This window comes from Scyliorhinus torazame, chromosome 20 (genome assembly GCF_047496885.1).
Source record: "Scyliorhinus torazame isolate Kashiwa2021f chromosome 20, sScyTor2.1, whole genome shotgun sequence".
Lineage (NCBI taxonomy): Eukaryota > Metazoa > Chordata > Chondrichthyes > Carcharhiniformes > Scyliorhinidae > Scyliorhinus > Scyliorhinus torazame.
The window spans coordinates 17,203,835-17,231,816 of record NC_092726.1 but is presented as its reverse complement, the minus strand read 5'-3'; the positions used below and the strand labels follow the sequence as shown (position 1 = coordinate 17,231,816).

At 46.9% G+C, this 27,982-nt stretch overlaps 1 protein-coding gene across 1 annotated transcript in view; it reads right to left on the bottom strand.

The window, feature by feature from the left end:
• The window catches only part of LOC140396918 (pleckstrin homology domain-containing family A member 2-like), a 152,380-nt gene that overhangs the window by 47,832 nt on the left and 76,566 nt on the right, over window positions 1-27,982 (bottom strand). The window contains exons 3-5 of the mRNA XM_072485847.1: window positions 27,021-27,077; window positions 16,407-16,455; window positions 9,072-9,169 (exon numbers count right to left, since the gene is read on the bottom strand). Coding sequence (XP_072341948.1) covers window positions 9,072-9,169; window positions 16,407-16,455; window positions 27,021-27,077 — 204 coding nt within the window. The remainder of the gene's footprint in view (window positions 1-9,071; window positions 9,170-16,406; window positions 16,456-27,020; window positions 27,078-27,982) is intronic.

Below are 27,982 nucleotides of genomic sequence, written 5' to 3'. Positions count from 1 at the left end.
CAGTCGGCTTAAACCTTCTTTCTGTCCCAATTTCCTGGTTATCTGGGCATTATCTTATACTTTAGGAAGCCTGCCTCTTTGCAGCTCCCAACCTGTCCCAATCTTTCTTTTGGCAGAATTGAGAGATGTTCACTCCCCGAGATCTTGTCTCTAACTGCAATCAAATTAGCTGAACTAAAACTTAAAAGCTTGTCTACTGTACAAGTCCCCATTTGCTAAGCAACACCCACAAACCTCTGTTGGCCTATTTATTCTTCATGCCGTAGCCCTCTTTATCCACAATAGAAACACAGCTGGAACTTAACTAATCTCCACACATATAAATACCGTTGTCCAGCATGAATTTATCTCTAGGTTTTACCCTTCCAAGCACAAAAACATGAAACTAACTGCACTTGAAACTATACCTTATTTCTAATGTTTGCCCATAGAACATACAGTGCAGAAGGAGGTGATTCGGCCCATCGAGTCTGCACCAACCCACTTAGGCCCTCACTTCCACCCTATCCCCGTAACCCAATGGGCGAGATTCTCCGACCCTTCGCCGGGTCAGAGAATCGCAGGGGGGCGGCATGATTCCCACTCCGATGCCGGCTGCCGAAATCTCCCGCGCCGGTTTTCGGGCTGGGGCGGGGATCACGCCGCGCCGGTTGGGGTCGGTTGGCAGTGGCCCCCCCGGTAATTCTCCGGGCCCCAATGGGCTGAGCAGCCGCCCATTTTCGGTCTGTCCCGCCGGCATAAAATGGACATGGTCCATCCTGACGGAACCTGACTTGTCAGCCATCTAGCAGGATCCTCAGGGGGTTGCGGGGGGGGATCTAGCCCCAGGGGGGCCCCCACGGTGGCCTGACCCGCGATCGGGGCCCACCGATCTGCGGGCGGGCCTGTGCCGTGGGGGCACTCTTTCCCGTGCTGCCCCAAATGACCCCCATGGCAAGGACCCCCGTTTGTATTAAATACAAATTTAATTCCCTTAAAACTACCTTTGATTTCCTTACAATTCATCACTCATTGATGTTCTATCAGAAATGCAAACATTGTTGTCTTAAGAATCTCTTTTCGTTACCACCGTATGTCTCAACTCTGAAGCAAATTAGTGTCCTTCCCTCTCCAACAACGTCAGGTGTCCCAGAGCTATTTTTTTGCTGCTTGCACAAACTATTCTTTTGAGCACAGAATTATCACAAAAATTACAAGCCATTGGATTCACAACGGAGTTCAGTTCATCCTGTCAGTCCCAGGTCTCTATAAAGCTTCAGAAATTCCCCACACCTCTCTTTGTCCTGCTCCAATGAAAACATGTGTAAAATTAAAGAAAATTTGGCAATGGAGTGATGCAAAACCAGCTTAGTTTCAGTAGGTAGAAGGGCTTTTTATTTTATTTTTTTTATTTTTTTTAATTTTAATTAGGGTTTTCTCAATATATTAACAACAGAATGGAAAAGAAACCCAATAAAATTAAATACAGAACAAATTAAAACAACCCCCTCTCCCCTATAGATAAATAATAAATTAACACCCCGAGTTTAACACAAAGCAAACATAGCAAATATATACACCCCCTCAGGTCTCCCAGGGCAAATAAACAAAAATAAAGTTGAACCCCTCCCCCACCCCGGTTGCTGCTGCTGCTGACCGTTGTCTATCGTTCTGCCAGGAAGTCCAAGAACGGTTGCCACCGCCTAAAGAACCCTTGTACCGATCCCCTTTCGGCGAATTTCACCCTCTCCAATTTAATAAACCCCGCCATATCGTTGATCCAGGATTCCACGCTTGGGGGCCTCGCACCCCTCCACTGAAGAAGAATCCTTCGCCGGGCTACCAGGGACGCAAAGGCCAGAATACCGGTCTCTTTCGCCTCCTGCACTCCCGGCTCCCCTGCAACCCCAAATATTGCGAGCCCCCAGCCCGGTTTGACCCTGGATCCTACCACCCTCGACACTGGGAGAAGGGCCTTTTAATCAGACAGGAACTTGTGCTACCCCTTGATAGCTGAGCAATAGAGTCACATCCGTCTGGTACTTTGAGTTGTCCAATGGAGGATCATTTTCAAACCTAAGCAGCTTTATGTGCTCATTTAATTTTCACAAAAGAAGAACAACGGCAATGATTGTTTTGCTGGGGGCTGTGGGTCATTAAATGAGAGATTCCTCATTTCTTTTTGAAAACAAGTTGAGCACAATTCAAAGTGAGGGCTATTCGTGAATGCAAAAAATTGAGGTGGTGATCAAAAAGCAAGGCCACTTCCTGAACCTGCTGATATTCTCCTCGGTTTATTGGAACCAAGACCATACAGAATCAGGGGCGAAATTCTCCGGTATCGGCGCGATGTCCGCCGACCGGCGCCCAAAACGGCGCAAATCAGTCGGGCATCGGCCCGCCCCAAAGGTGCGGAATCCTCCGCAGCTTGGGGGGCCGAGCCCCAACCTTAAGGGGCTAGGCCCGCACCGGACTAATTTCCGCCCCCCCCAGCTGGCGCGGAAATGACATCTCCGGGCGGCGCAGCCGCTCACGGCATCCCCGCGCATGCGCTGTGGAGGGAGTCTCTTCCGCCTCCACCATGATGGAGACCGTGGCGAAAGCGGAAGGAAAAGAGTGCCCCCACGGCACAGGCCCACCCGCGGATCGGTGGGCCCCGATCGCGGGCCAGGCCACCGTGGAGGCACCCCCTGGGGCCAGATCACCCCGCGCCCCCCCCAGGACTCCGGAGCCCGCCAGCACCGCCTTGTCCCGCCGGTAAGGTATGTGGTTTAATCTACGCCGGCAGGACAGGCATTCTAGCAGTGGGACTTCGGCCCATCCGGGTCGGAGAATCGCGGGGGGAGCCCGCCAACCGGCACGGCGCGATTCCCTCCCCCACCGAATATCCGGTGCCGGAGAATTCGGCAAAGGGCGGGGGCGGGATTCACGCCAGCCCCCGGCGATTCTCCGACCCGGCGGGGGGTCGGACAATCTCGCCCCAGGTTCTGTACAAAAAAAACAACACATTTCACCAAGTTACAAACTACTTCAGCTCGTGAAAAATGTTTTGGCTCGACAAAATGTGATAGCTTGAAAATCGCAAACAGTCATAGGCCAGAGGCTATGTTTTCTAACCACGTTTGGGCAGCTCGGTAGCACAAGTGGCTAGGTTCGATTCTCCGCTGGGTCACTGTGCGGAGTCTGCACGTTCTCCGTGTCTGCGTGGGTTTCCTCCGGGTGCTCCGGTTTCCTCCCACAGTCCAAAGACATGCAGGTTAGGTGGATTGGCCATGCTAAATTGCCCTTAATGTCCAAAAACATTAGATGGGGTTATTGGGTTACAGGGATAGGGTGGAAGTGAGGGCTTAAGTGGGTCGGTGCAGACCTAATGGGCCGAATGGCCTCCTTCTGCACTGTATGTTCTATGTTGTTCGAGAGCTCTCACTTCTACTGCTGTTTTAGCAGCTAGTGTACTGACTGCCTCCTCAGTGCCCCAGTGTGCCTCTCTTTTTTAGATCTTTCTCTCACACAGTGAAACGAGGATGTCCCTTCCCTCTCTCAGTCCTGCAACACCTATCTCAGCACCTAAACCTTTTCCATCCCATCGACATGCTGTCAGATCCCACCCAATGCTGTCAAAGTGCAGGGCCTGAAGCAGCGTGTTCAGTGTAGGTGACAGCGTCCCTGATCACATTCTCCAGGAAAACCTTCAGCACCCCGCGAGTCTCCTCATAGATCAAACCCGAGATGCGCTTGACGCTGCCACGGCAAGCCAGGCGGCGGATTGCTGGTTTGGTGATGCCCTGGATGTTATCACGAAGCACTTTGCGGTGCCGCTTCGCTCCGCCTTTTCCCAGTCCTTTGCCTCTGCCAGACAACATGCTTCTTCAGTCAAATCGCTGCTGAATGTGAGACGAGCTGCTGCACTTTTCTTTATTATACAGCCCGCCCCGACCTGACTGAGAGAGAGAGAGAGAGGCGGGGAGCAGACTGAGTGACAGATAGAGCAGTGAAATGTCTTTGATCATCCAGCTCCTCCTCCTGCCTGCTCCAACACACATTTTATATTCCAAACAGAAGTGAAAAGAGCACGCTGAACAACACGTACAATCTGCAACATTATGGGCTGCACAGTGGTCAGCACTGCTGCCTCACAGCACCAGGGTCCCGGGTTCACTGACCCTGACATTCTGTGTCTGTGTGGGTTTCCTGCCACAGTCAAAGATACGCAGGTTCGGTGGATTGGCCATGCTAAATTAACCCATTTGTGTCTCAGGGTGTATGTTAGGTGGAGTTGCGAGGGACTGGCCTGGGTAGGTTTGCGCTTTCAGAGAGTCGCTGTGGACTCGATGGACTGAATGGCCTCCTGCACTAGTAATTATATGGGAAGGATCTCGGTGATGCTGGATGTGGCACAGGTCTGGCCCATTCCCCAGTCCTGCGCGCAGCAGTCACCCGAGCCATCATCAAGTTCATCTGGAGATCACAGGGACACCATATACAAAATCTACAAACAGAAGGGACAGCATGTACAAATCTCTGTATAAGGGAGGGAGAAACATACCCAAGGCCGCCCTCATCCTGATGTCCACCTGTGTGTGTGGCTACATGAAGCTGTGTGTGGACCCCCAGTACACAAACACCAAGTGTCACTACGTACTGGGATTCTACCTGTCCCCGGTGTTACGTAGGATGGGTCTGGCCTCATTGCCGCAGGATGTTCTGGTAGTTGAACCGTGTTGTCGTACCTGTCCCTCAGGGAAACATTTGTTCAGGAAAACACCTTTGACCACAAGGCGACCAAGCAGTGATCTGCACGTAATGTCCTCAAGGCCCTTAGGGAAAAGGAGGCGGTGGATCATGTCAGATGGTTCCCCTGCGCAGACTGTCAGAGGCATCTGGCAGATTATCTCATCGCCAGAACTTTCAAACAAGCACCAAGACCCAGCTTGGCTGGTGGTGAGAAGGGTCCTCCCAGTCAGATCCTGCATGCACACCCGAAGTCTCAACGGGGGGGGGGGGGGATGAAAGGGTCACTCACCTCCATGTGGAATGTGCCTTTCCAAAGAAGGCCTGGAGAGCGAAAGTTGATAGATGACACCAAGGTTGGTGGGAGTGGCTGAGAGTGTTGCGGATTGTCAGAGGATACAGCAGGACAGACAGAGGATGGAGACTTGGGCAGAGAAATGGCAAATGGAGTTTAATCTGGACAAACGGGAGGTAATGCATTTTGGTAGGTTTAACATAGAGGGGAAATATACCGGAAATGGCAAAACTGAGGAATATAGAAAGTCGGAGAGATCTGGGCACGCAGGTCCACAGATCTTTGAAGGTGGCAACGGAAGTGGACAAGGTCATCAACAAAGCAGACGGAATGCCAGCTTTCATTGGACGGGGCATCAAGTATAAAAACTGGCAAGTCATGCTACAGCTGTATAGAACCTTGGTAAGGACGCACTTGGAATATTGTGCACAATTCTGGTTGCCACACTACCAGAAGGATGTGGAGGCTTTCGAGAGGATGCAGAGGAGGTTTATCAGGCTGGTCTGGAAAGTGTGAGCTATATGGAGAGGCTAAATAGACTCAGACTGTTTTCGTTAGAAAGACGGAGTTTGACGTGTGATCTGATAAAGGCCTACAACATTATGAGGGGCATGGATAGAGTGAATGGGCAGGCAATCTTTCCCAGGGTGGAGGGGGCAGTCACCAGGGGGCATAGATTTAAGGTGTACAGGGAAAAGTTTGCAGAGGATGTGCGAGGCAGATTTTTAATGCAGACAGTGGGGAGAGCAGGACCGCGTTGCCAGGGGAGGTTGTAGAAGCACATACATTACGGCGGTCAAAAATCATCTTGACGAACACGTGGATAGGATGGGTATAGAGGGATACGGCACAAGGAAGTGCTGAGGGTTTTGGCAAAGTTTGGTATGACCGGTACAGGTTTGGAGGGCCGAAGGTCCTGCTCCTGTGCTGTATTGTTCTTTGTTTGAGAGATGCAGTGGTATTTGTCCAGGTTCAGCCCGAGCAGCTCTGTCTCACAGGACTCTGTGCTCTACGGGCTATTCCCAGGTACACACACTGAGACAAACATCAACTGCTGCTGGAGGATCATGAACTCTGTGAAAGACTCTCTTTGGTCTGCCCGTAACCTGTTGATCTTCCAGGGTAAAGAATTGTCCTCGGCTGAGTGGCACATTCCAAAGTCCAGGACTACGTGCTGAGGGACGCACTCAAGCTTGGGGTACCCAGCACCAAGGCTCAATGGGGAAAGGCCACTGTGTAAGTTCTTGCAGCAAATGTACACCGAGGGGCTGGAAACTGTGTAAAAAAAACCTGGTCTGTGTGATTTAACACTAAAGAGGGGCTGGTAACTGTATAAAACCCCGGTCTGTGTGCTTAATACTAAAGAGGGGCTGGTAACTGTGTAAATGTTGTCCCCTTGTTCAAGAAGGGGAGTAGAGACAACCCCGCTAACTATAGACCAGTGATCCTTAATCCTGTTGTGGGCAAAATCTTGGAAAGGTTTTTAAGAGATACGATGTATAATCATCTGGAAAGGAATGAATTGATTAGAGATAGTCAACATGGTTTTGTGAAGGATAGGTCGTGCCTCACAAACCTTATTGAGTTCTTTGAGAAGGTGACCAAACAGGTGGATGAGGGTAAAGCAGTTGATGTGGTGTATATGGATTTCAGTAAAGCGTTTGATAAGGTTCCCCACAATAGGCGACTGCAGAAAATACGGAGGCATGGGATTCAGGGTGATTTAGCAGTTTGGATCAGAAATTGGCTAGCTGGAAGAAGACAAAGGGTGGTGGTTGATGGGAAATGTTCAGACTGGAGTCCAATTACTAGTGGTTTACCACAAGGATCTGTTTTGGGGCTACTGCTGTTTGTCACTTTTATAAATGACCTGGAGGAGGGCGTAGAAGGATGGATGAGTAAATTTGCAGGTGACACTAAAGTCGGTGGAGTTGTGGACAGTGCGGAAGGATGTTACAAGTTCCAGAGGGACATAGATAAACTGCAGCGCTGGGCTAAGAGGTGGCAAATGGAGTTTAATGCAGAAAAGTGTGAGGTGATTAATTTTGGAAGGAATAACTGGAAGACTGAGTACTGGGCTAATGGTAAGATTCTTGGCAGTGTGGATGAGCAGAAAGATCTCGGTGTCCATGTACATCGATCCCTGAAAGTCGCCACCCAGGTTGAGAGGGTTGTTAAGAAGGTGTACGGTGTGTTAGCTTTTATTGGTAGAGGGATTGAGTTTCAGAGCCATGAGGTCATGTTGCAGCTGTACAAAACTCTGGTGCGGCCGCATTTGGAGTATTGCGTGCAACTCTGGTCGCCGCATTATAGGAAGGATGTGGAAGCATTGGAAAGGGTGCAGTGGAGATTTACCAGAATGTTGCCTGGTATGGAGGGAAGATCTGAGGAAAGGCTGACGGACTTGAGGCTGTTTTCGTTAGAGAGAAGAAGGTTAAGAGGTGACTTAATTGAGGCATGCAAGATGATCAGAGGATTGGATGGACAGTGAGAGCCTTTTTCCGCGGATGGTGATGTCTAGCCTGAGGGGACATAGCTTTAAATTGAGGGTAGATAGATATAAGACAGGTGTCAGAGGTAGATTCTTTACTCAGAGTAGGAAGGGTGTGGAATGCCCTGCCTGCAACAGTAGTGGACTCGCCAACACTAAGGGCATTCAAATGGTCATTGGATAGACATATGGACAATAAGGAATAGTGTAGATGGGCTTTAGAGTGGTTTCACAGGTCAGCGCAACATCGCGGGCCGAAGGGCCTGTACTGCGCTGTAATGTTCTATGTTCTATCCCTGAACCTCACATTACATCCTCAATGCATCCAAACTCCAACCCCGCAGGCTTGAAAATGAAGGGTGGAAGGGTGGGGGACACAATTGGGGCTGGGTTAATAAATAAAAGGGGGAAAAGTCATTTTGAAATCAGAAGTAAGATCATTCAGTACAAAAGGTTGAGGGCCGGGCGAGAACGTCAAAGCGGAGTAAAGCTCTAATTCTACCCATATCTTGCTGCACTATGCGACTGTGTTACAGAGGTTGATGCTCAGTAATTATGTACTTGATTATTAATGTCTAATGTCTGTTGCTCACTGAGGTGTCTTAGTATTCCTCCGCTCACTATACCCCGGAGCCTTGTGTACCTGTTTATATATTGCACCAATTCCTGTTCATGTGTTCAGCCCTCTAACCTGAGTATCTCTGGCTGAAGCTGATACACTGCCATTTATCAAAGACTGAGATAACGAGTCACATCATCCCACTCATGAACATCTCGGGCTGTCTCTGTGTGTTTACAATTTATTGTTTCCTCTGCCATGTCTTCCTGATTGTACGAACGTGCTCTTCGGCCTCTTCTGAAGCTTCAGTCCCTCCCAAAAAGGTGAATTTATCTGTTCTCTCCCCAGACACTAATTGACCTGTTGTAAGTCAGTGTTCACCATTTTCTGTTTTTAATCTTTGCATTTGTGGATGCATGCTGTGTCAATCTGGCTGTTGATGCTTGGGCAGCTGGGGCTTTCAAGACTGGTTTAGATGGAGATGGGGAAGGGATTTTCTGCGCCCCCCCCCCCTCCCAGCAGCGTGCTTCTTAGTGGTCGGAGGCAGCCCGCAGTTGGCCGGTGCCAGTATCTTCTGGTCCCATCGCTGTCAATGGGATTTCCCATTGATTCCACGCCTTGTCACCAGGAAACACACGGTGGTGGTTCCCTGTCAGCAAGATCCCGCTGCCGAGAATGGCCACAAAATCTCCCCCAGGTTTTTAAATTCAATAATGACATGAAGGAATATTGGAGCTAAAATGGAATTACGAAACAGATCAGCCACGATCTGATTGAATGGCGAAGCACCCTAATGGGTCTGAATGGCCTTCTCCTGTTCCACTGAAACATTCTGAAGGCAAGTCGACTGCTGCTTTAGAGTTTGACCTGAGTTGGTATGGGCTGAAGCAAAGTGTGAGAGAAGGATGCATGTCCTCTACAACTCAAACTACAGGGTAGAGTGATGAGCAGAATGACAACAACATGTGGTCCAAGATACTGAAAGGAGCAGGAACATTAGAAAAAAAAGAACTTACTGTAATTTTGCACGACTTGTTTAAGGCGTCAATCCACTCAAGTAAATCATTCTTATCATTGGCTTGTAGAAAGTAGCGTCGTAGTCCTGCATTTATAACTGCAATTCAAACAGAAATAGTTAACTTCACTGTTTCCACCAATATACATTAATATACATGTACAGTGCATGAAACAAGTAAACAGTGTTCTGGGCCAGGGTTTAGAGAACCCCAAAGTGTATCATGGAGTTCACCTGACCCACAACTTTTACTAGATTGTGGTATGGGGAGCACACGGCCCACTCTACAGGTGTGGTACAGCAGAAATGGAAAAATATTTTTTAAAGCAAAACAATGTTTATTCTATGAACTCAAGTTAACCTTTTTAAAACATACAGTGAACATCTTAGCAACCATCAATTCAAATACAACCCCCAAAGAATGCAACACTAAGTAATACTTAATAACTTCCCGAACAACATCCAGAAGACAAAAGAAACACCTTTTAACAGAAGCACGTTAGATTTACATTCACTACATTTATAATTCTGAATTCACCAAATGATCAAGAGATAGTCTTTTGATGGCAGAGAGAACAGCAGTACACCTGTTTGGTCTGGCTTCAGCTCCAACACTGAAAATGAGACTAAAACGCACCCTGCCGCAAACAGCCTAAAACGAAAGTAAAAAGCTGACAGACAGCCCAGCTCCATCTACACTCTGACATCACTGATAAACACCCATTTCTTAAAGGTACATTTCTTAAACACCCATTTCTTAAAGGTACTCTCACATGACAACAGTTTGCAGAATTCAAGACATTTATCCACAATGGAGGTCAGTGGTGTGAAGTGGTAAGATATCGATTCATGGTCATGCTCGCACAAATGAGGTGCAGTCAATTTGACCTCTGCTATCCTGGGATGTTGCAAGTGGGGGAAGTCACATGGGGACTTGCACATCCATTCTAGGTGAAGAAACAGAACAGAAAAATAAAGTGATCCAAACACGACACTGATGGACAAAACAGAGCAAGTCACTTGTGAGTTAGCTAAAGAGGTGAGACTCGCTATTTCATGAGGTGGATGCATAGAGGTTTGGGCAGTTTAGCACTTGCCACATAAGGTGGCGGTGTACGTAATTGGTCAGAAGATCACAGGAGTCGCCACACTGTTTGCAATGTCCAAAAATAGTTGTCGGTGACGGTGGCATACTTTAAGAAAAACTCACTTGGAACCTCTGAAATTTCAGATAACCATAGAACAGAGCTGTCACAAGCAAACAGAACATTCTGTACTTCCTTGTCTCAGGCTGTTACTGTTGAGGAGGGATGTTGGCTCACATCAGACTTCTACACTTGAAGACAAGCTGAAAGGTCACATAAAATGGAACATGTGGAGACAGTTCCGTTGGCTTTAACAACCTGCCCACGTACTCTTTCATCCGTTACTAGCTTGTGGTTGATTTATAACACCTGCTTTATCAGCACATCAGTATACGTCAGTTCAGCTCACTAGCAGCTCTATGTGAAATCTGGCCAATTCATCTACTCAGAAAGGGCCTAGCCCCAGGTCTGAAGAATCAGACTAGTTGAATTGTCTTATACATGACTTAAATGTTTATAAACCCTGCTTGCCTTATGCCCATCTCTCAAGCCTTTGACATTACCCTTAATATAAAGTTGTGTCCAATTTTTCATTGCTATTTCGGGGTTGCTTGACTTTATTTTTGCATCAGCAGGGCACACTTTTGACATTTAGGCTCAATTTTCCCAGGGAATTTGGAACCCCAAATTCAATACCAGGTCCAGGTCCCCACCTCAAGCCTTCCAGTCGTGCCGCTGGTATAAATTTTACAGGAGGAGGCCAATTAACAAGCCTCCACACCTTCTTCAGTTCTCCTCCCAAAGGCAGGTCTAACCCACAACACCACAAGGAAGGAAGCCGGTCCCGATTCGGGGGGGAGGCAGGATGCAGATTTGTTGCAGATTTGAGATCAGCCGTGATCTAATTAAATGGCAGAGCAGCTGGAGGGGCTGAATGGCCTACTCCTGCTCCTTGTTTGTATGAATCAACCCCAGCCAGAAAGGGGAACACACTTTGTACTCTTGGCACCAATCTGATCCACAGCAGCCATCCAGCCAACTGAGCCAAGTGTTCCTCAAGCAGCCCAACCTGCTGAGGCAACGTGCACGTTGAAGCCTAGAGCATTGTGTATTTACATACTCTTCTCTCTCTCTTTTGATGAATGGTGGAAGGATCCTACAGGCTCATTAGCAACCTGCTTTAAGCCATGAATGCTCCTACCGTGGCCAACCAATCTGGGAGTGGAATTTAACCAACCCTCCAGCTCAGAGACAGAAATGCTGCTAACTGAGCCACAGGGTAACAACAGGCCACCTCCTGTGTGATATTATTTTAGCAGTTCTTAACCGCTGTTAACCCATAAGGTTTGTCCTCTGCTTTTCAGGGAATAGAACACATCCACGGCAGTAACTGCAAAAGCTTTTTTCGGTATGTAAAAATAAAAGCTGAGCAAAAACAAATCTGTGTCCATTGCAGGCAGACATAGGAGAATTTATAATGGGAAATTATGAAATAGCAGAGAAGCTAAATCATTACTTTGTGTCCGTCTTCAAAGAAGAAGTTACAAAAACCTCCCAGAAATAACAGAGAACTAAATGCCGAGCTGGATTGAGGAACTAAAAGAAATTAGTATTCATTAAAAAATGACATTGGAGACATTAATGGGACTGAAAGTTGTTAATCCATGGGACCCGACGGTCTATATCCCAGAGTAGTTAAAGAGGCAAAATAGATAGTGGCGGAATTTTATGGCCACTCCTGCTGGTGGAATCTTCCGGTTCCGGTTGACAATGGTGGGACGAGAAGGTTCCACCGCCGCCAGCCAAAGTTGGGCCACTACCGCAAAAACACAGAGGAGTGAATGCATTGGTGATCATCATTCAAAATTCCATAGATTCTGGAACAGTGCCAGCAAATTGGAAGGTTGCAAATGTAACTGTTTCAGTAAGAAGAGAGTGAGAAAACAGGGAACAACAGACTTATTTGTTTGATATTAGTATTAAGGAAAGTACTGGAATCTATTATAAAAAATGTGATGACGAGTCACTTACGGCATGATCTACCCAAATGGAAACAGAGTCCTGTAAGGCGTGATTAACCGGGTGTTTTTCGACGCTGAGTAACACCGTGCTATTGTAACGGCCATTCGGGTAGATTGGGGACCTCAGCCGGGAACGCGCGAAGCTGAGACCGCACTTAATCCCATTTTCTGCACTGAGGAGCTCCACTCGCCATTATATACCACACCTTGGGTAGCTCGTGGGAATGCATATTAGAGTGAAACTAGCTGTCTCACTCTAATATGCAGATTTCCCCAAAAGTGATCCCACCCTTCCACATCGCAATGTCTCGCGAGACTGTGTTAGGTCTCGGGAGGCGTGGCGAGTCGGTTAGACTCTGGAAAGGGGATCACCCAACATCTACTGGTCCTGTTGCGCCGTGCCGCGCTTTCTTTTGGGCGTAACATGGCCAGTAGATCTGGCCCTTAGAAAATAATGATCTGATTGGGCAGATGTTAAACAAATTGTCGGAGTTTTTAAAGATGATACTCTCAGAATACATAAGGGGAAACCAGTGGATGTGGTGTATTTTGATTTTCAGAAAGCTTTTGAGTAGGTCCCACACAGGAGATTGGTAAACAAAACTGGAGTCAACAGGATAGGGGGTAAAATAATTGAGGATTAACAGGCTGAAACCTGAGAGTAGGAATGAATGGGTAATTCTCAGCTTGGTAGGCAGTAACTAGTGAGGTACCCGCAAGCATCAGTACTTCGGCCACAGCTGTTCAAAATCTATATCAATGAGTTAGAATTTCTTTATATTCATTCATGGGATTAGCTTTGGTGGCTAGGCCAGCATTTCTTTCCCAGCTGGGCCCATCGGGACAGCATGGTGGCACATAGGCGACAGGTGACACAGTGGTTAGCACTGTGGGACGTGGGTTCGGTTCCAGTCTGGAGTTTGCATGTTCTCCCTGTGTCTGTGTGGGTTTCCTCTGGGTGCTCCTATTTCCTCCCACAGACAAAGATGAGAGGGTTAGGTGGTTTAGCCATGCTAACTTGTCCCTTTGTGTCCAAAAATGTGTAGGTTAGGTTACAGGAACAGGGTGGGACCTAAGTAGAATGCCCGGTGTGTCGGTGCAGATTCAATGAGCTGAATGGCCTCCTTCTGCACTGTGGAGATCCTATGATTCCAAATTTCCCCTTGAGAAGGTGGTGGTGAGTCACCTTCTTGAACCGATGCAGTTCATGTGGTATAGGTGCATCGACAATGCTGTCAGGGAGGGAGTTCCTGCACCCAGAGAAAGTGAAGGAACGGTGATATATTTCCAAGTCAGGATGATGATGAGTGGCTTGCTTGTTTCCATGTATCTGCTGCCCTTCTCCTTCTAGATGATAGAGATAATGGGTTTGGAAGTTGCTGTCGAAAGACCAATGGTGAGTTCCTGCAGTGCATCTTGTAAATGGTGCGCACGCTGCCACTGTGCATCGGTGGTAGAGGGAGTGAATGTTTGTGCAGGGGGTGCCAATCAAGCAGCTGGTATCAAGCTCGTTGAGTGTTGTTGGAGCTGCACTCAACCAGGCAAGATGGAGAGTATTCTACTACACCCCTGACTTGTGCCTTGTCGATGGTGGACAAGCTTTGGGGCGTCAGGAGGTGAGTTACTCTCTGCAGAATTCCTAGCCTTTGACCTGTTCTTGTAGCCACAGTATTTATATGGCTGGGTCCAGTTCAGCTTCTGGTCAATGGTAACGCCCGGGATATTGATAGTGGAGGATTCAGCAATAGCAATGTAGTTGAATGCCATGGGGAGGGATAGTTACTGTTTGGCACTTGCTACTTTGCAGACCGAGCCTGAATATTGTCTAGGTCTTGCTGCAGAAGTGCAAAGACTGTTTCAGTATCTGAGGGACCATGAAAGGTGCAATTATCAACAAACATCATCATTTCCGACTTTATGGAGGAAAAGCCACTGCTAAGCAGCTGAAGATGGTTGGGCCGAGGACACTACCCTGAGAAATTCGTGCTATGATGTTTCAGGACTGAAATGATTTGGGAACCAAAATTGGATTTGGGGACAAAATTTAATATTTCCAAATTTGTTGATGACACAAGCCTAGTGGGAATGTGTGTTGTGAGGATGATGCAAAGAGGCTTCAAGGGGTATGGACAGGCTTAGTGAGTGTGCAAGAACACGGCAGATGGAATATGATAAGATTGTAAGACATAGATGCAGAATTAGGCCATTCAGCCCATCGAGTCTGCTCAGTCATTCAATCATGGCTGATATGTTTCTCATCCCCATTCTCCTGCCTTCTTCCCATAACACCTGTTCCCCATATTAATCAGGAACCTATCTATCTCTGTCTTAAAGACACCCAGTGATTTGGCCTCCATGGCCTTCTGCGGCACAGAGTTCCAGAGATTCACTGAAACTGAAGAAATTCCTCCTCATCTCAGTTTTAAAGAATCGTCCCTTCAGTCCGAAGCTGTGTCCTCGAGTTCTAGTTTTTCCTACTGGCGGAAACATCTTCTCCACGTCCACTCTGTCCAGGCCTCACAGTATCCTGTAAATTTCAATAAGCTCCCCCCCTCATCCTTCTAACCATCAACAAGTAAAGACCCAGAATCCTCAACTGCTCCTCATATGACAAACTCTTCATTTCAGGAATCATTCTTGTGAACCTCCTCTGGACCCTCTCCAAGGCCTGCACATCCTTCCTCAGATACGGGGCCCAAAACTGCTCACAATACTCCGAATGGGGTCTGAGCAGAACCTTATCCAACATCAGAAGTATATCCCTGCTCTTGTATTCTAGCCCTCTCAACGTGAATGCTAACATTGACGTTGCCTTCTTTCTTTTTCATTGTAAATTCCGAGTATCCAATTCATTTTTTTTCCAATTAAGGGGAAATTTACTCCTGAATCCCTTTGTGCTTCTGATTTCCTAAGCCTTTTACCATTTAGAAAGTAGTCTATGCCTCCATTCTTCCTACCAAAGTGCACAACTTCCCACTTTTCCACATTTTATTCCATCTGCTACTTCTTTGCCCACTTGCCTAGCCTGTCCAAGTTCTTCCAAATGAGTTAGGCTGTCTGCCTATTCATAATTTTTTACCCAATTCAATTTACCGAATTCAATTTCAAAGATCGAGGCTCAACAATTTCAGGTTATGATGTGGCAATTGTTGGGGTTCGAAAAATGGCCTGGTGGAAATATCCAGTAACCAGAGATAAATATTGGTGAAATCGAGAATGCCAACAGCATGTTTTGAATGAGAATGGAAATATAGCTCATAGAACTGAGATTTCAACCCATTCACCACTTGCAGCATGTCTGTTCTTTCCCAAAAGCCTTGTTGAAATGTAATAACTCTTTGAGCTGTGGCACGTACGATTCTGAACATTTGCTTAAGAGATAAGCACCTGTCATATAACAATAATTGGTTATGTTCATGTGCAAATATTATAAGCATTGCAGCTCAGAAATGGTAAATTGAAGCAGATGGATTGTGGTTACAAGGTGATAGCAGAACAGATTTGAAGTCTGTGCAACACGCACAACAGCAAACATGAAATAGCCAAAGTTGCTCGAAATATTTTTCTCTTTAACTGGAACCTTCAAAATGTTGTCTTTCTTACTTGTATGACAAATGGAGACAGGCTGGTTTAGCTCAGTTGGCTAGACAGCTTGTTTGTGATGCAGAACAAGGCCAGCAGTGCGGGTTCAATTCCCGTACCAGCACGTGGGGCAGCACGGTAGCACAAGTGGATAGCACTGTGGCTTCACAGCGCCAGGGTCCCAGGTTCGATTCCCTGCGGGGTGACTGTCTGTGCGGAGTCTGCACGTTCTCCCGTGTCTGCGTTGGTTTCCTCCGGGTGCTCCGGTTGGCCGGAATGTGGCGATTAGGGGCTTTTCACAGTAACTTAATTGCAGTGTTAATGTAAGCTTACTTGTGACAATAAAAGATTATTTATTTAGGAGCAGCAAGAGAGTCAATAGGTCAAGTCAGTGCTAAGGAGGTACCCCCATAGCCAAAGGTTCCTGACAGGATCAGAATTACAGAGCAGTGGTTTGGGTGCAGACCTCTTTGGAACAACTGAATTTCGCAGCTGGGAGGAAATATATTTCTCAACGTGTCACTCGTCCAACACAACGGCAGGACCATTGTACAACATAATGGCAGTGCCCAATGAGACTTAAAGAGATTCCAAGGATAATTAAAGGTGCACAGTGTTTATATTTAAATGTCAAACTTAAACACTTACCAAAACAAAATTCAACTTTTGGTTTCTGCTTTGCAGTAGCTTCACTGACCTGAAAACCAAAAAACAGTTAGATTAAAAAGATTAAATCTCAAATATCGATGGCAGGTTGTATTTAGCAAGGAGTACTGACGTTCTGTAACAGTTGAGCTGATTTCCCCTATCCAGTGTGGAGCAATGCTCGGAGGGAGCTCTGCATGGGAATTCATAGGCCCAGAGAATGGACCAGAAAATGACAGGCAAGAAGCCATTGATTTTCCCATCAACTCTTCCCAATTGAGGAAAGTTCTTATTTCCAATGACTTAAGGAGAACTCTCCTTGAGATTTGCAAATGGTCAAAATCTCAATGTTGACTGTCAGTCCTGCTTATAAATACTGCAGAAAACTCAAGCACTACATGATGGAAACGTACAGAGTGGTGGCAGTCTTAGTTTCAAATGACAAATTCTCAGCCTGAAGGCTCTACACTTGGAGTGCATTATTTCATGGACAAAATTTTCCCAAAATGTAACTAAATGTCACTTCGGTGAAAAGCTGGTGTGAATCCTACTAGCCTTGGTGGCATAATCCACTGTGTGTGCATGATTGTGCTGCCGAGACACTGGTGGCATAATTCTAGCATCAATATTTATTTTTATATGGGCCAGCAGCTCCCTGTACCCACCCTTAAGCAAAGGTCAGCCTGCACACTCCCTGTTCTGGGCGCCCGCCCAGCCTGGCACCGTTCAGCCTTCCTCAAAGTGTGTTTCATGCTGGATGGCCGTTAATTAGTCAGCTAGTGTGGAATTGTGCACCAGGGCGAATCACAGCTGGGGCTGCGTTCCTTTCGAGTCCGCTTCCAAGCCCACTGAGTGATGGGTGAAAAATTCAGGATTTGTAGTTTCACATGACTGGGCCTTTTACAGATTTTACACACAACCATGCAAAGTATCCCATTATCGCTTGAGCAGAATGCTGTTGGTAGGTGGTTTACTCCAATAGCCACAAACCGTAGCTGAAAGGCAGACCCTCACACTTGCTGTACTTGCTCTGCATGTCCATGCTGGTGCAAAGCCATTTCAGCTGCACATCGACTGTGAAACTGACCAAAAAAAGTGACCCAACTTCTGAATGCACTGAAGCAAGGGGTGCACAGCCTTGTCTGGGAAAGGCCACGTCAACCCTGTGCGGAAGAACTAGCCACTGATACCAAACTGAGTTCAAAAGCTATGTAAGCATTTGTGCTGGCGCTCCTGTAGTCTGCAGACTTACTGCAGCCGGAGAAAGTCGTAAATTGAGATTCTCAGTCGGGCAGTGATCATTGCCGAAGGAGGTCATTCAGCCCATCGAGTCTGCACCGGACCCTTGGAAAAAGCACCCGACTTAAGCCCATGCCTCTACCCTATCCTCGTACCCCAGTAACATTTCAGGACATTATTAAGGGCAATTTAGCTTGGCCAATCCACCTAACCTGCACATCTTTGGATTGTTGGAGGAAACAGGGCACGCAGAAGAAATCCACGTAGACACGGGGAGAAAGTGCAAACTCCACACAGGTAGTCACCCGAGGCTGGAATTGAACCTGGGCCCTCGAGATGTGAGGCAGCAGTGCTAACCACTATGTCATCGTGCCGCGTGATGGTCTGAATCAAGTGCACAGAGCTCATTCCCTGATAGGAGGTGATTTACGGCGGTCTGTTTGCCCTGCACATTTCACAAGTTGCAGCAACTGCCTCACATCAATTGCACTGCACAATTCATGCTTCATGTCAATCTTCGAGTTTAATCTTCTCCTTGCCTCCAACCGCTTCTCTGTCCTCCACTCCTGGGACCCGTAACTCTTGTTGAATGACAGTTACATGATCATCAGTGGCTAATTTGGACCTTGTTCAGGAAGCGTGAACCAATACAGGATTGGGAAGCCTGATGAATACTGCCTTTCCTGGAGCCACAGACACTGAGCCCTGCGTTTATTATTGTCCATCCCTCATTGCTATTGAGGAGATGGTGGATACAACTGAATTACCTCTGAGGCCATCCCAGAGGGCAGTTACGGATGAACCCTATTGCTATGATCTGAAGTCATTTACAGACTAAATAGGGTAAGGAAGGCATATTTCCTTCCTTAAGGGACATCAGTCAACTGGATAATTTTTTTAAAATGTTATTTTATTTTTTTATAACTTTATCAGAGTTACAAGGCCAGAGCTCAGAGTGTGGACAGGGGCAAATCCCTAATCCAGCTCCTTACCTGCTCTAAAAAAAACAATTCAAATTGAATCCAATTCATGGTCCCCACAAGAGAGACATACCAGATCCAAGTATTACGCCTGATCGCACGCTCATCTTAGCCAAATGACAATATGGTGGGGAAATGGCTCAGGAAACGTTTTCAAGATGGCCTAAAATCTTCGGGAGAAAATTGAAAGCTTCAAGACCTTGGGGGATGAAGCAAAACAGAATAAACCAAAAAGTTGAAAGCTGACATGTGAGTACTGGCCTGGAAGAGCCAGAAACCTCCAAGCGGTGGACCCAGATTAAGGAAAGGTTTTCTTTCGATATCCGGGAGACGTGGGGCAGGATTCTTCAGAAAGGTTTCTAAGTGTGGTGGCGAACGGCTACTGCTGCGGGACTCCCGACGCTCTGCCAGCGAGGCCGGCAACGCCCTTCAACGTTTATTAGTCTACTTAACGAGGCCCCAAAGGCTTCTCGTTGCAAATGAAGGCTCGGCAGCTGATTTGCTGGCACCATGCTCGCCAACCCCCCACTAACAAGGTCGAGCAGCTCTTGCTCAGCCAACCCCAGCCAGGAGACCGGCCACAAGATTCAGGGATGCAGATCTGGCCAGGCTCCTAGAAGCAGTGGAGGCCAGGAGGGATGTCCTGTTCTCCCGAGGGTCCTGGAGGTAAGTGCAGCCAGTGCTGCCTGGGGGGAGGTGGCAGCGGCTGTGAGCAGCGAGAGTGTGACCAGGAGGACTGGCCTCCAGTGTCGGCAAAAGGTCAACGACCTATACCAAGCAGCACAAGTGAGTAGTCACCAACGCCCCCCACCCCCTGAGTAAGAGTGCAATGAGGCCGGAGAATCGCTCCCATATTACAGTTGAGATTTTACAAAAGAGACTTTTCAGGGGAGCAGTTCTTATTTTGAAATGTGCTTTTCTTTGGGGCCTTCATTCAAATTTGGCCATTAGACACTGAGTTTTTACAGTACTTTCCACCTCCACATAACAAACTGTGACCGATCTCTTTCTGAGTGTTAAGGATAAACTTGTTTTTCCCCCAAGGAAAGATGCCAACAGAACAGAAGTGGGGTGAGTTTTCTGCACGGACTGTGCAATGTCATAGTATAGGTCCTCAACCATCTTCTTAACTGAACAAGGTGCACTGTGATGGTGTGGGGTAATTCCAAATCCAGACCGAAATGAGGAATTGCACGTTGTCACAAACCCAGAAAAATGCTAGTGCACTTCAGAACTAAACACTGAACTTCCTCACTTGTGTGTGAATGCAACCGGTTCCTATGCTATCTGTTTGATCTTCGGATCCCGAATGTGACAAAATGCATTGGCTAATGTAAGCAGCAAATGCCTCCTAACCCGGATTGCTGAAATTTTCCTCTTGTGAAACAGTGACCTACACTTGCACCACGGAGCACAGTTGGGTCACAGCTGCCACAAAATTTAGACACTGTGGTTAGAAAAAGTAAGCTTTGTGAAAACCTCTTTTCAGTGTCTGCGTAAATGTTTTAAAAACACTCTGGTTCGAACCAATGACTCACCCAGATTAGTTGCAGTTTTCAGGGGAAGTTCCTTTTGAAGGTAGGGAAAATTAGAGGGAACATCGATTGCTAGGGTATACACAGACGCTGCAGGAAACTGCTTCACAAATAGTGCATCGATTTTGAATTTACTTGTTTCAAGAAACATTGAAAATAGGGATGGACACATTCATAATTAAAGGACCAGGTTAGGATTACTGAGTTAGTCCAAGACACAAATATATAGGCGGGGATTCTCCCTTCTGGGGACTAAGTCCCCACGCCGGCGGGAGAGCCAGCGCCAACCACTCCGGCGTCAACAGCCCCCGAGAGTGATGAATTCTCCAAGTTTTCGGGGGCTCGTTTGACGCTGGAGTGGTTGGCGCTGCTCCAGCTGGCGCCAAAGGGCTGGCGTGAGTTCGCGCATGCGCAGAACGGCCGGTGTATTTCCACACAGGCACGGGGGTTCTCTTCTCCGGTCAGCCCACGGGCAATATGGCGGAGCCCTACAGGGGCCCGGCACGGAGGAAAGAAGGCCCCCATGGAAACAGTCCACCCGCAGCATCGGTAGGCCCCGATGGCGGGCCAGGCCACCATGGGGGCCCCCCCGGGGTTGAATACCCCCTCCCCTCCCTCAGAACTGCCCCCGTACAACCTGCCAGGTCCTGCTGTGCGTGAGGTGAGTAATTCACGCCGGCAGGATTGGCCAAAACTGGATGGCCATTCGGCCCATCGGGGTCCGGAGAATCGCCGGGAGGGCCGCTGTCAACGGCCCCCAACTGCCGTGGCGGGAATTCCGCCGTCGCCCGAAAAACGGCGCCGGATAATAGGGCAGCCGGCGGTGGGGCGGGATTCGCGCCCCTCCCCCGGAGATTCTCCGACTCAGCCGGGGGCGGGTGGGGGGTGGTTGGAGAATCCCGGCCATAAGCTTTGATAATGTTGGAAACGACTGGGGCATTATCAGCTGAAACTCATTTTATGATTGTCCTGAACCTATTGAAAAGTTTGTCTATTACTTGTAATGGGCAGTTGCTGCTCATCAAATTAAATAGTGAAAGGACTGGATTGCATGCTTATGGATCAGAGTCGTAGAAGGTTTCAGCAGAGGAGATAGGTGGCTATTTGGTGTGCCTGTGCTGGTTTTTTGAGAGATCTTTCCAATTTAGGCCCATATCCTATTTCTCTCACTGACCCTGCAAATTATTATTTTGAAGTACTTTCAAAATTTCTGAGGAAATTGATTCCAGGTGGTGTGTTCAGATCTTCACGACCTTCTGCGTGAAGAAATTTCTCCCAATTTAGTTCTTGGACAAATTATTTCACAGCTGTGTGCTCTGCTTACTGATCCTCTCACTGGAGGAAACTATTTCTCTCTCCTCTCTCTATCAAAATCCATCACATTTTTGAATATCTCTATTAAGTCTCCCTCGAACCTTCTGTGTTCTGGGGAGAATAATCCCAGCTCCCCCAACCTCTCCTCTCCTCTCATCTTGGTAAACCTTCTTCCCTACCCTCGCCAGGGACTTGTCAATAGATTATTGGAAAGGATCAGTAACATGCATTCAAAATTACAAAAGTGTTGGAATTGATAAGATGTTCGCCGATCCTTCTTTCCCAAGAGAGCTTTAATTTTCTGGAATATAGCCAGGCAGTGTCTACTCTCGCTGATTATAAGGTTCCTCCCTCCAGCGGGATTTTCCAATCCAGTGGATGTCAATGGACCTTTGAACTACTCGCCGCATTTTACCACCCCTTCCCCCACTGCGACGGGGCCGTAAAATTCCCTTGAGTCTCGGCTGGGGCCGAGATTTTACCAAGAAGAAGGTAAATAGGTTAATTGTTAACGTATCCATCAGCCAAGGCAGAGCACTCTCAGGGGTGGTGATGCACTGCAAACATGAGGTAATAAATATGCTAGGAATCTGCTTGTTGACCTTCCTGCTTCCTGCAAGAAAGAGAAGTCCGATAGTCGGGGCAAAAGCCACGTTTTGACTGGGAAACCATTCTCTCCAAAGATGGTAAATCATTCCTCAATCTGCATTCTGTGTTAAGTGGGAGGCAAATTCTTCAGGATATGGCATTTCATGTCAAGCTTTTTCTCCCCATGATCTTCCTTCTTCTCACAACTAGGTTACAGTTTCAGAAGCAGACAGGAGCTCAAAGCTGTTTATTAATTTTCTCATGAAACCTAGTGTTACCCAGGTTAACAATTAACTCTGAAACCCAGTCAGTCACTTCCTGGTCATTTCTGGGATCTCCACCGCATTCTTTTGTCAGCAAAATCTAAACATAAAACACATCAACTGACTCCAGGAATTTTGTTTGAGAATGTGGCATCCCATGACAGTCTTGAGCAGGACTCCGACAACATCTGACTAGCTACGGGAGGTAACATTTCTGTCACATACTTGCTGGGCATGGACTCTCTTCAACAAGAGAATGTTCTGTCACTTCCCCCTGACCTCCAAAAGCAGCACGATTGGCAAATACCATCCCCTGCCTAGCCCATGTAGCATCATGGCTCGGGATCACGGCTCGGGATCACTATTGCTCAGAAGTTTAGGGGGACCAATCATATATGCCAATCAGAGCGGGCCAGGCTACATGGCAATGAATGGCCCACCTCTGCAAAGGCTTGCCGCTGTCCACCAGCCATAAGTCAAGAATACGAAGAAATGGTCATCCCTCACCTGAATGGGTGCAACTAGCATATTCAAGTCTCAACACTTCAGAGCTTGACCAATGAGCCCATCAATGCATGAATTCCGCTCTTGACTACCAATATTGTACTTTGTATAATCTACAGAAACACACCCAGCTCAGTCAAATGCACCCCATATCCCAGTCACCAAGCAGCACAAGAACAGTGATACTGTAGATACATAATCAACTCCAGAGTCCCTGCCAAGCCACACACTATGCTTATGAGGACAGAGATAACTGTTCCTTCATTGTCACTAGGTCAAAATCCTGGAATTTCCAGAAGGACTGCAAGCTTACAATGAAGCAACCTTTAATTGATTGTGCTTATTGCAACTCTCCTCGACTATGATGATAATCTTCAAAACTGCATAGACAAAATGTGCAAGTTGTTATTGTCCCTTACACACAGAGGAACAGCAAGAAAACTAATAACCACAGGAAAGAAAAGAAAGCATTGCATTTATGTTGTATCTTTCACAACCTTAGGATGTGCCAAAGCACTTTTTACAGCCAGTGAAGTGCTTTTGAAGTGTCGTCACTATTGCTGCGCAGGAGATGCAGCAGCCAATTGCACCCGGCAAAGTCCCACAATCGGCAATGTGATAATAATCAGATAACCTGTTTTCAGTTGAGAGATAAATACTGGCCGGGAAACCAGGGAGAAATCCCTTGCTCTTCTTCAAAATAGTACTATGAGACCTTTAATGTCTGCCTGAAAGAGAAAACAAGGTCTCATCTGACAAATAGCATCTTCTATTTTCTGACCTTGGAGTGTCAGCTCAGACTTTTGTCCTCAAATCTCTGCAGGAGGACAACCTTTTTACTCCGATGCACGAGTGCTGCCAACTGAGCCATAGCTGACACAATCTGCCCAGGACTGACAGATTGGTTTTCCTTTGAAGTTCCAACACATTTCTTCAAGGTGATATAAATCAAGTTTCAGTCAGCATCAAAGCAATAATGATATTTTGTCCCGTGACAACGATTCAATCTCACTTTACGCTAGCACTTTATAGTTTAGCAAGCATGCAAAACCGGTGATCTGCATCATTTTTTTACTTTCGTGGGGTGTGGGTATCGCTGGCTGGGTCAGCATTTTGTTACCCATCCCTAATTGCCCTTGAACTGAGTGGCTTGTCTGGTGATTTCAGAGGGCAGTTAAAGGTAAACCCCATAGCTGTGAATCTGGAGTCGATGGGTAAGAATGGCAGATTTCCTTCCCTGAAGAACATAAATGAACCAGATGCACCTTTGTGATAATCGTTTCATGAGACAAGCTTTATCATAGCATCCCCACAGTGCAGAAGGAGGCCATTCGGCCCTTTGAGTTGACACCAGCCCTCTGACCCACTCTACCTAGTCCCACTCCCCTGCCTATTCTCACAACCCTGCAACCTAACCTGCACACCTTTGGACTGTGGGAGGAAACCAGAGCACTCGGAGGAAACCCACGCAGACACGGGAAGTACGTGCAAGCTCCACAATCACCCAAGGTCGGAATCGAACCAGGGTCCCTGACGCTGTGAGGCAGAAGTGCTAACCACTGTGTCCTCCAGATTTAAGAATTAAATTTAAAATTCACAAGCTGCCACTGTGGGATTTCAACCCATGTCACCACACCATCAGGATGGATTCCTGGTCCAGGGACATTACCACCACACTAGCATCTCCCCTCTTCTCTGACAGTCAGTTGAAGCAGTTGATGCACCAAAATACCTGTCTTTCAAAATTCCTTTAAAACCAATCATAAAACACATCATCTATCTTTACTTGAATCAGTATCTTTGATTGGGTGTCAATTTTCATCTGAATTTTATTTTCCTCTTAAGTGTCCTTGGACTATGTTTAAGACATTATATAAATACTAGTCGCTTCGCTGCATAAAGGTCTCTTTTGGAGTCTGACCATCTGCTGCCTACCATTTTGAAACAGCAAGGCACATTGTAGTAAAACACCACCGAAGTTATTATCAAATAAAATTTGACACTGAGCCACATAAGGAAATGTCAAGATAGATGGCCAAAAGCTTAGTCAAAGAGGCAGATCTTGAAGAGTGGCTTAAAGGAAGAGATGATGATTATTATTATTAGTGTATCCTCACACCTACGCTGCTTTTCCTTTTGGGGAATAGTGAGGGAAGTGGTGGAAGGATTCCCGAGCTGAATTATCAGCCGATTGAACCTTGTTGTGAACATTCCTTCCCTGGCCAGCCAGTCCTGGTTAGACTCGAACCCGGAGCTTCTGGTCCAGAGGTAGGGACCTGACCACTGTGCCACAAAGGAGGATAGAGAGAGAGGGCAGCACGGTAGCGCAGTGGGTTAGCCCTGATGCCTCACGGCGCCGAGGTCCCAGGTTCAATCCTGGCTCTGGGTCACTGTCCGTATGGAGTTTGCACAGTCTCCCCGTGTTTGTGTGGGTTTCTTCCCCACAACCCAAAAGGTGTGCAGGCTAGGTGGATTGGACTCGCTAAATTGCCCCTTAATTGGAAAAAAAATGATTGGGTACTCTAAATTTATTTTTAAAAAGGATAGAGAGAGAGAGAGAGACAGAGTGATATCATGAAGGAAATTCCACAGCATAGGACCTGGGCAACTGAAGGGCTCAGCAAAATAAATCTATGACTAACTTAAGGGTTCCTCCCACTAAGATTGATGTAGCTCTGTTGCTGGATTGTCTCTCATGGCTCAGTGGGCAACTTCTGCTCTCGAGTCAGCACTAACAACACTGTGGATGTACCTACACTTTGGGGACTGCAGCAGCACAAGGTTGCAGCTCACCATCATCTTCTCAAGGGCAACAAGGGATGGACAATAAATGCTGGCTGGCCAGCAATGCCCACATCCTGTATATGAATTATTTCAAAAGAAGATTGTGAGTTCAAGTCTAACTTCAGAGACTTGAGCACAACTAGGCTGTTGCTCCAATATGGCATGGGGGAGTGTGGCACTTTGAGAGGTGCTACTTTGGGATGAGACAGATTAAACCAAGGCCCCATCTACCTCCCCAAAGGAATTTAAAGGATCTCATGCCACTATTTCAAGGAACAGCAGCGGAGATATCCCCCGTGTTCTGACCAATATTTATCCATCAACTAATACCTTGAAAAATCATGAGCTGAGCATTGTCAGACTGCTGTTTGTCACAGCTTGCTTTTGCGCAAATTGGAGCCGCATTCCCTATAACTTCCTATCCAGTGACTATGCTACCGCCTCCCCAAAGACTCTTGGCTGTTATTCACTGACATGATGCAATAGCTTCACAGACTTACCAAGATTATTATCAGTTGTATTTTCACACTGCGTCAGGAAGAGTAAATTGCACAGATGTCATCTCAGCTTTACATGTAATATTAAATGGGGTCGTTGACATTATGAGGATACACAATGGGCATATGTCATGTGCCACAGTATCACTCCCTGCAAACACTGCAGTAATTTACTCAGAATACAATGTAGGTTTATCCTGTAAATAAAGGGATCATCTTCCCAATGTGCACTCCTAACATGACACTTTTCCAATTCAATGGCAGCAGCATCAAGTGGAGGCCACCAACATCTATCCCAAGATTTCCACTAGCCACTTTTGGCAAATGTTTTTAATCCATCAAGAAAAAACTCTTTTTGTTTCCCAATTGAAGTTCTCTGAGTGCCTGTTTAATTCCACTGCTGTTGTCGGCTGGTGAGAAAACACTTGCAAAGACAAGTACTAGGTGAGAAAGACAATTTGCCGATAAAAACAGCCTCCAAAAAGATAAGTGGTCATCTGGAGTCAAAACATTAATTAGCTCTTTTCTCTCCTTACAGACGCTGCCAGACCTGCTGAGATTTTCCTGCCTTTTCTCTTATGGTTTCAGATTCCAGCATCCGCAATAATTTGCTTTTATCAAGTGTTCCATTGTTGAGTCTAACACTCCTGGGAGGGGTGTCACTCACAGGGGGCCAATCAGACCTTGGCTGGCCCACAACCCCTTACTTTCCATCCAATAATTTCAATGGTTGAACAACTGAGCCACAAGCCCATGATTTGCTGTCGCTAGTGCTCTGTGCGAGTGCCACTCCTCAGCGATGGCACTGATCGGAAAAACCAGCCTGGGTAATTATTTAATTTTCCTTCCCTCAGGTGAGTGTAATGAGTGTAAATACAGAATTTTCCCAGCAAAGATGAGGTAGACAAAATACCTTAGAGATGTAGGGCAACTGCAGACTGCCAACATATTGGGTTCCAGGTGGTAGATTCTGAAAGTAAACAAAAAAATACATTATTAGATCTTGTCTGTGTGCACATGTTACTTGTACAAAGAGCTTGTACAGATGAACAGTGAACAGATGATAAATTGAAACATCTAATGACATGCAACATTCGCCCACTCTGTGGATGAGATTTTCTGTACCTCCTCCACCGAGAGCAGCAGCCTGCCATTGGCTGACAGTGGCACCTTCTGGTCCCACTACTGTCAACAGGGCTTCCAGTTTTACTCATCCTCTGCCGCTTGTAAACCCACGGTCGGGGTTCGCCCAGAAGATCCCAGGGGTGGGAACGGTCTGTATGTTTCCATTATACCCCAACCCTACAGTATTCAACCAAGATCTGGCTCAAAGCAAACCCTGCACCTCAGTATCCTTTAAAATTGCCCAGTACATAAAAGACACAGACATTTTACCAAGTGCTGCTTTTGCTTTTGCAATCGATAGGAAAGTATCAAGTTTGAATTCAATATAACTTGGCATCAGTGCTGAGCATAGAATCCCTACAGTGCAGAAAGAGGCTGTTCGCCCCATCAAGTCTGCACCAACCCTTCAAAAGACCACCCTACCTAGGCCCAATCTCCCTCCCTGTAACCCCAGCCTAAGGGACAATTTAGCATGCCCAATCCAACTAATCTGCACATCTTCGGACTGTGTGAGGAAACCGGAGCAGCCGGAGGAAACCCACGGACACAGGGAGAATGTGCAAACTCCACAGATAATCACCCAATGTCGGAATTGAACCCCGGTCCCTGGTGCTGTGCTAACCACTTTGCCACCGTGCTGCCCACAGCACGTATGTAATGGTTATAGTTTCTGAATTCTAGTATGACTACCTAGTACACGGAGAATCTCACAAAGCACTGAAAGGAGGGGAAGGATTAAATAATTGCATT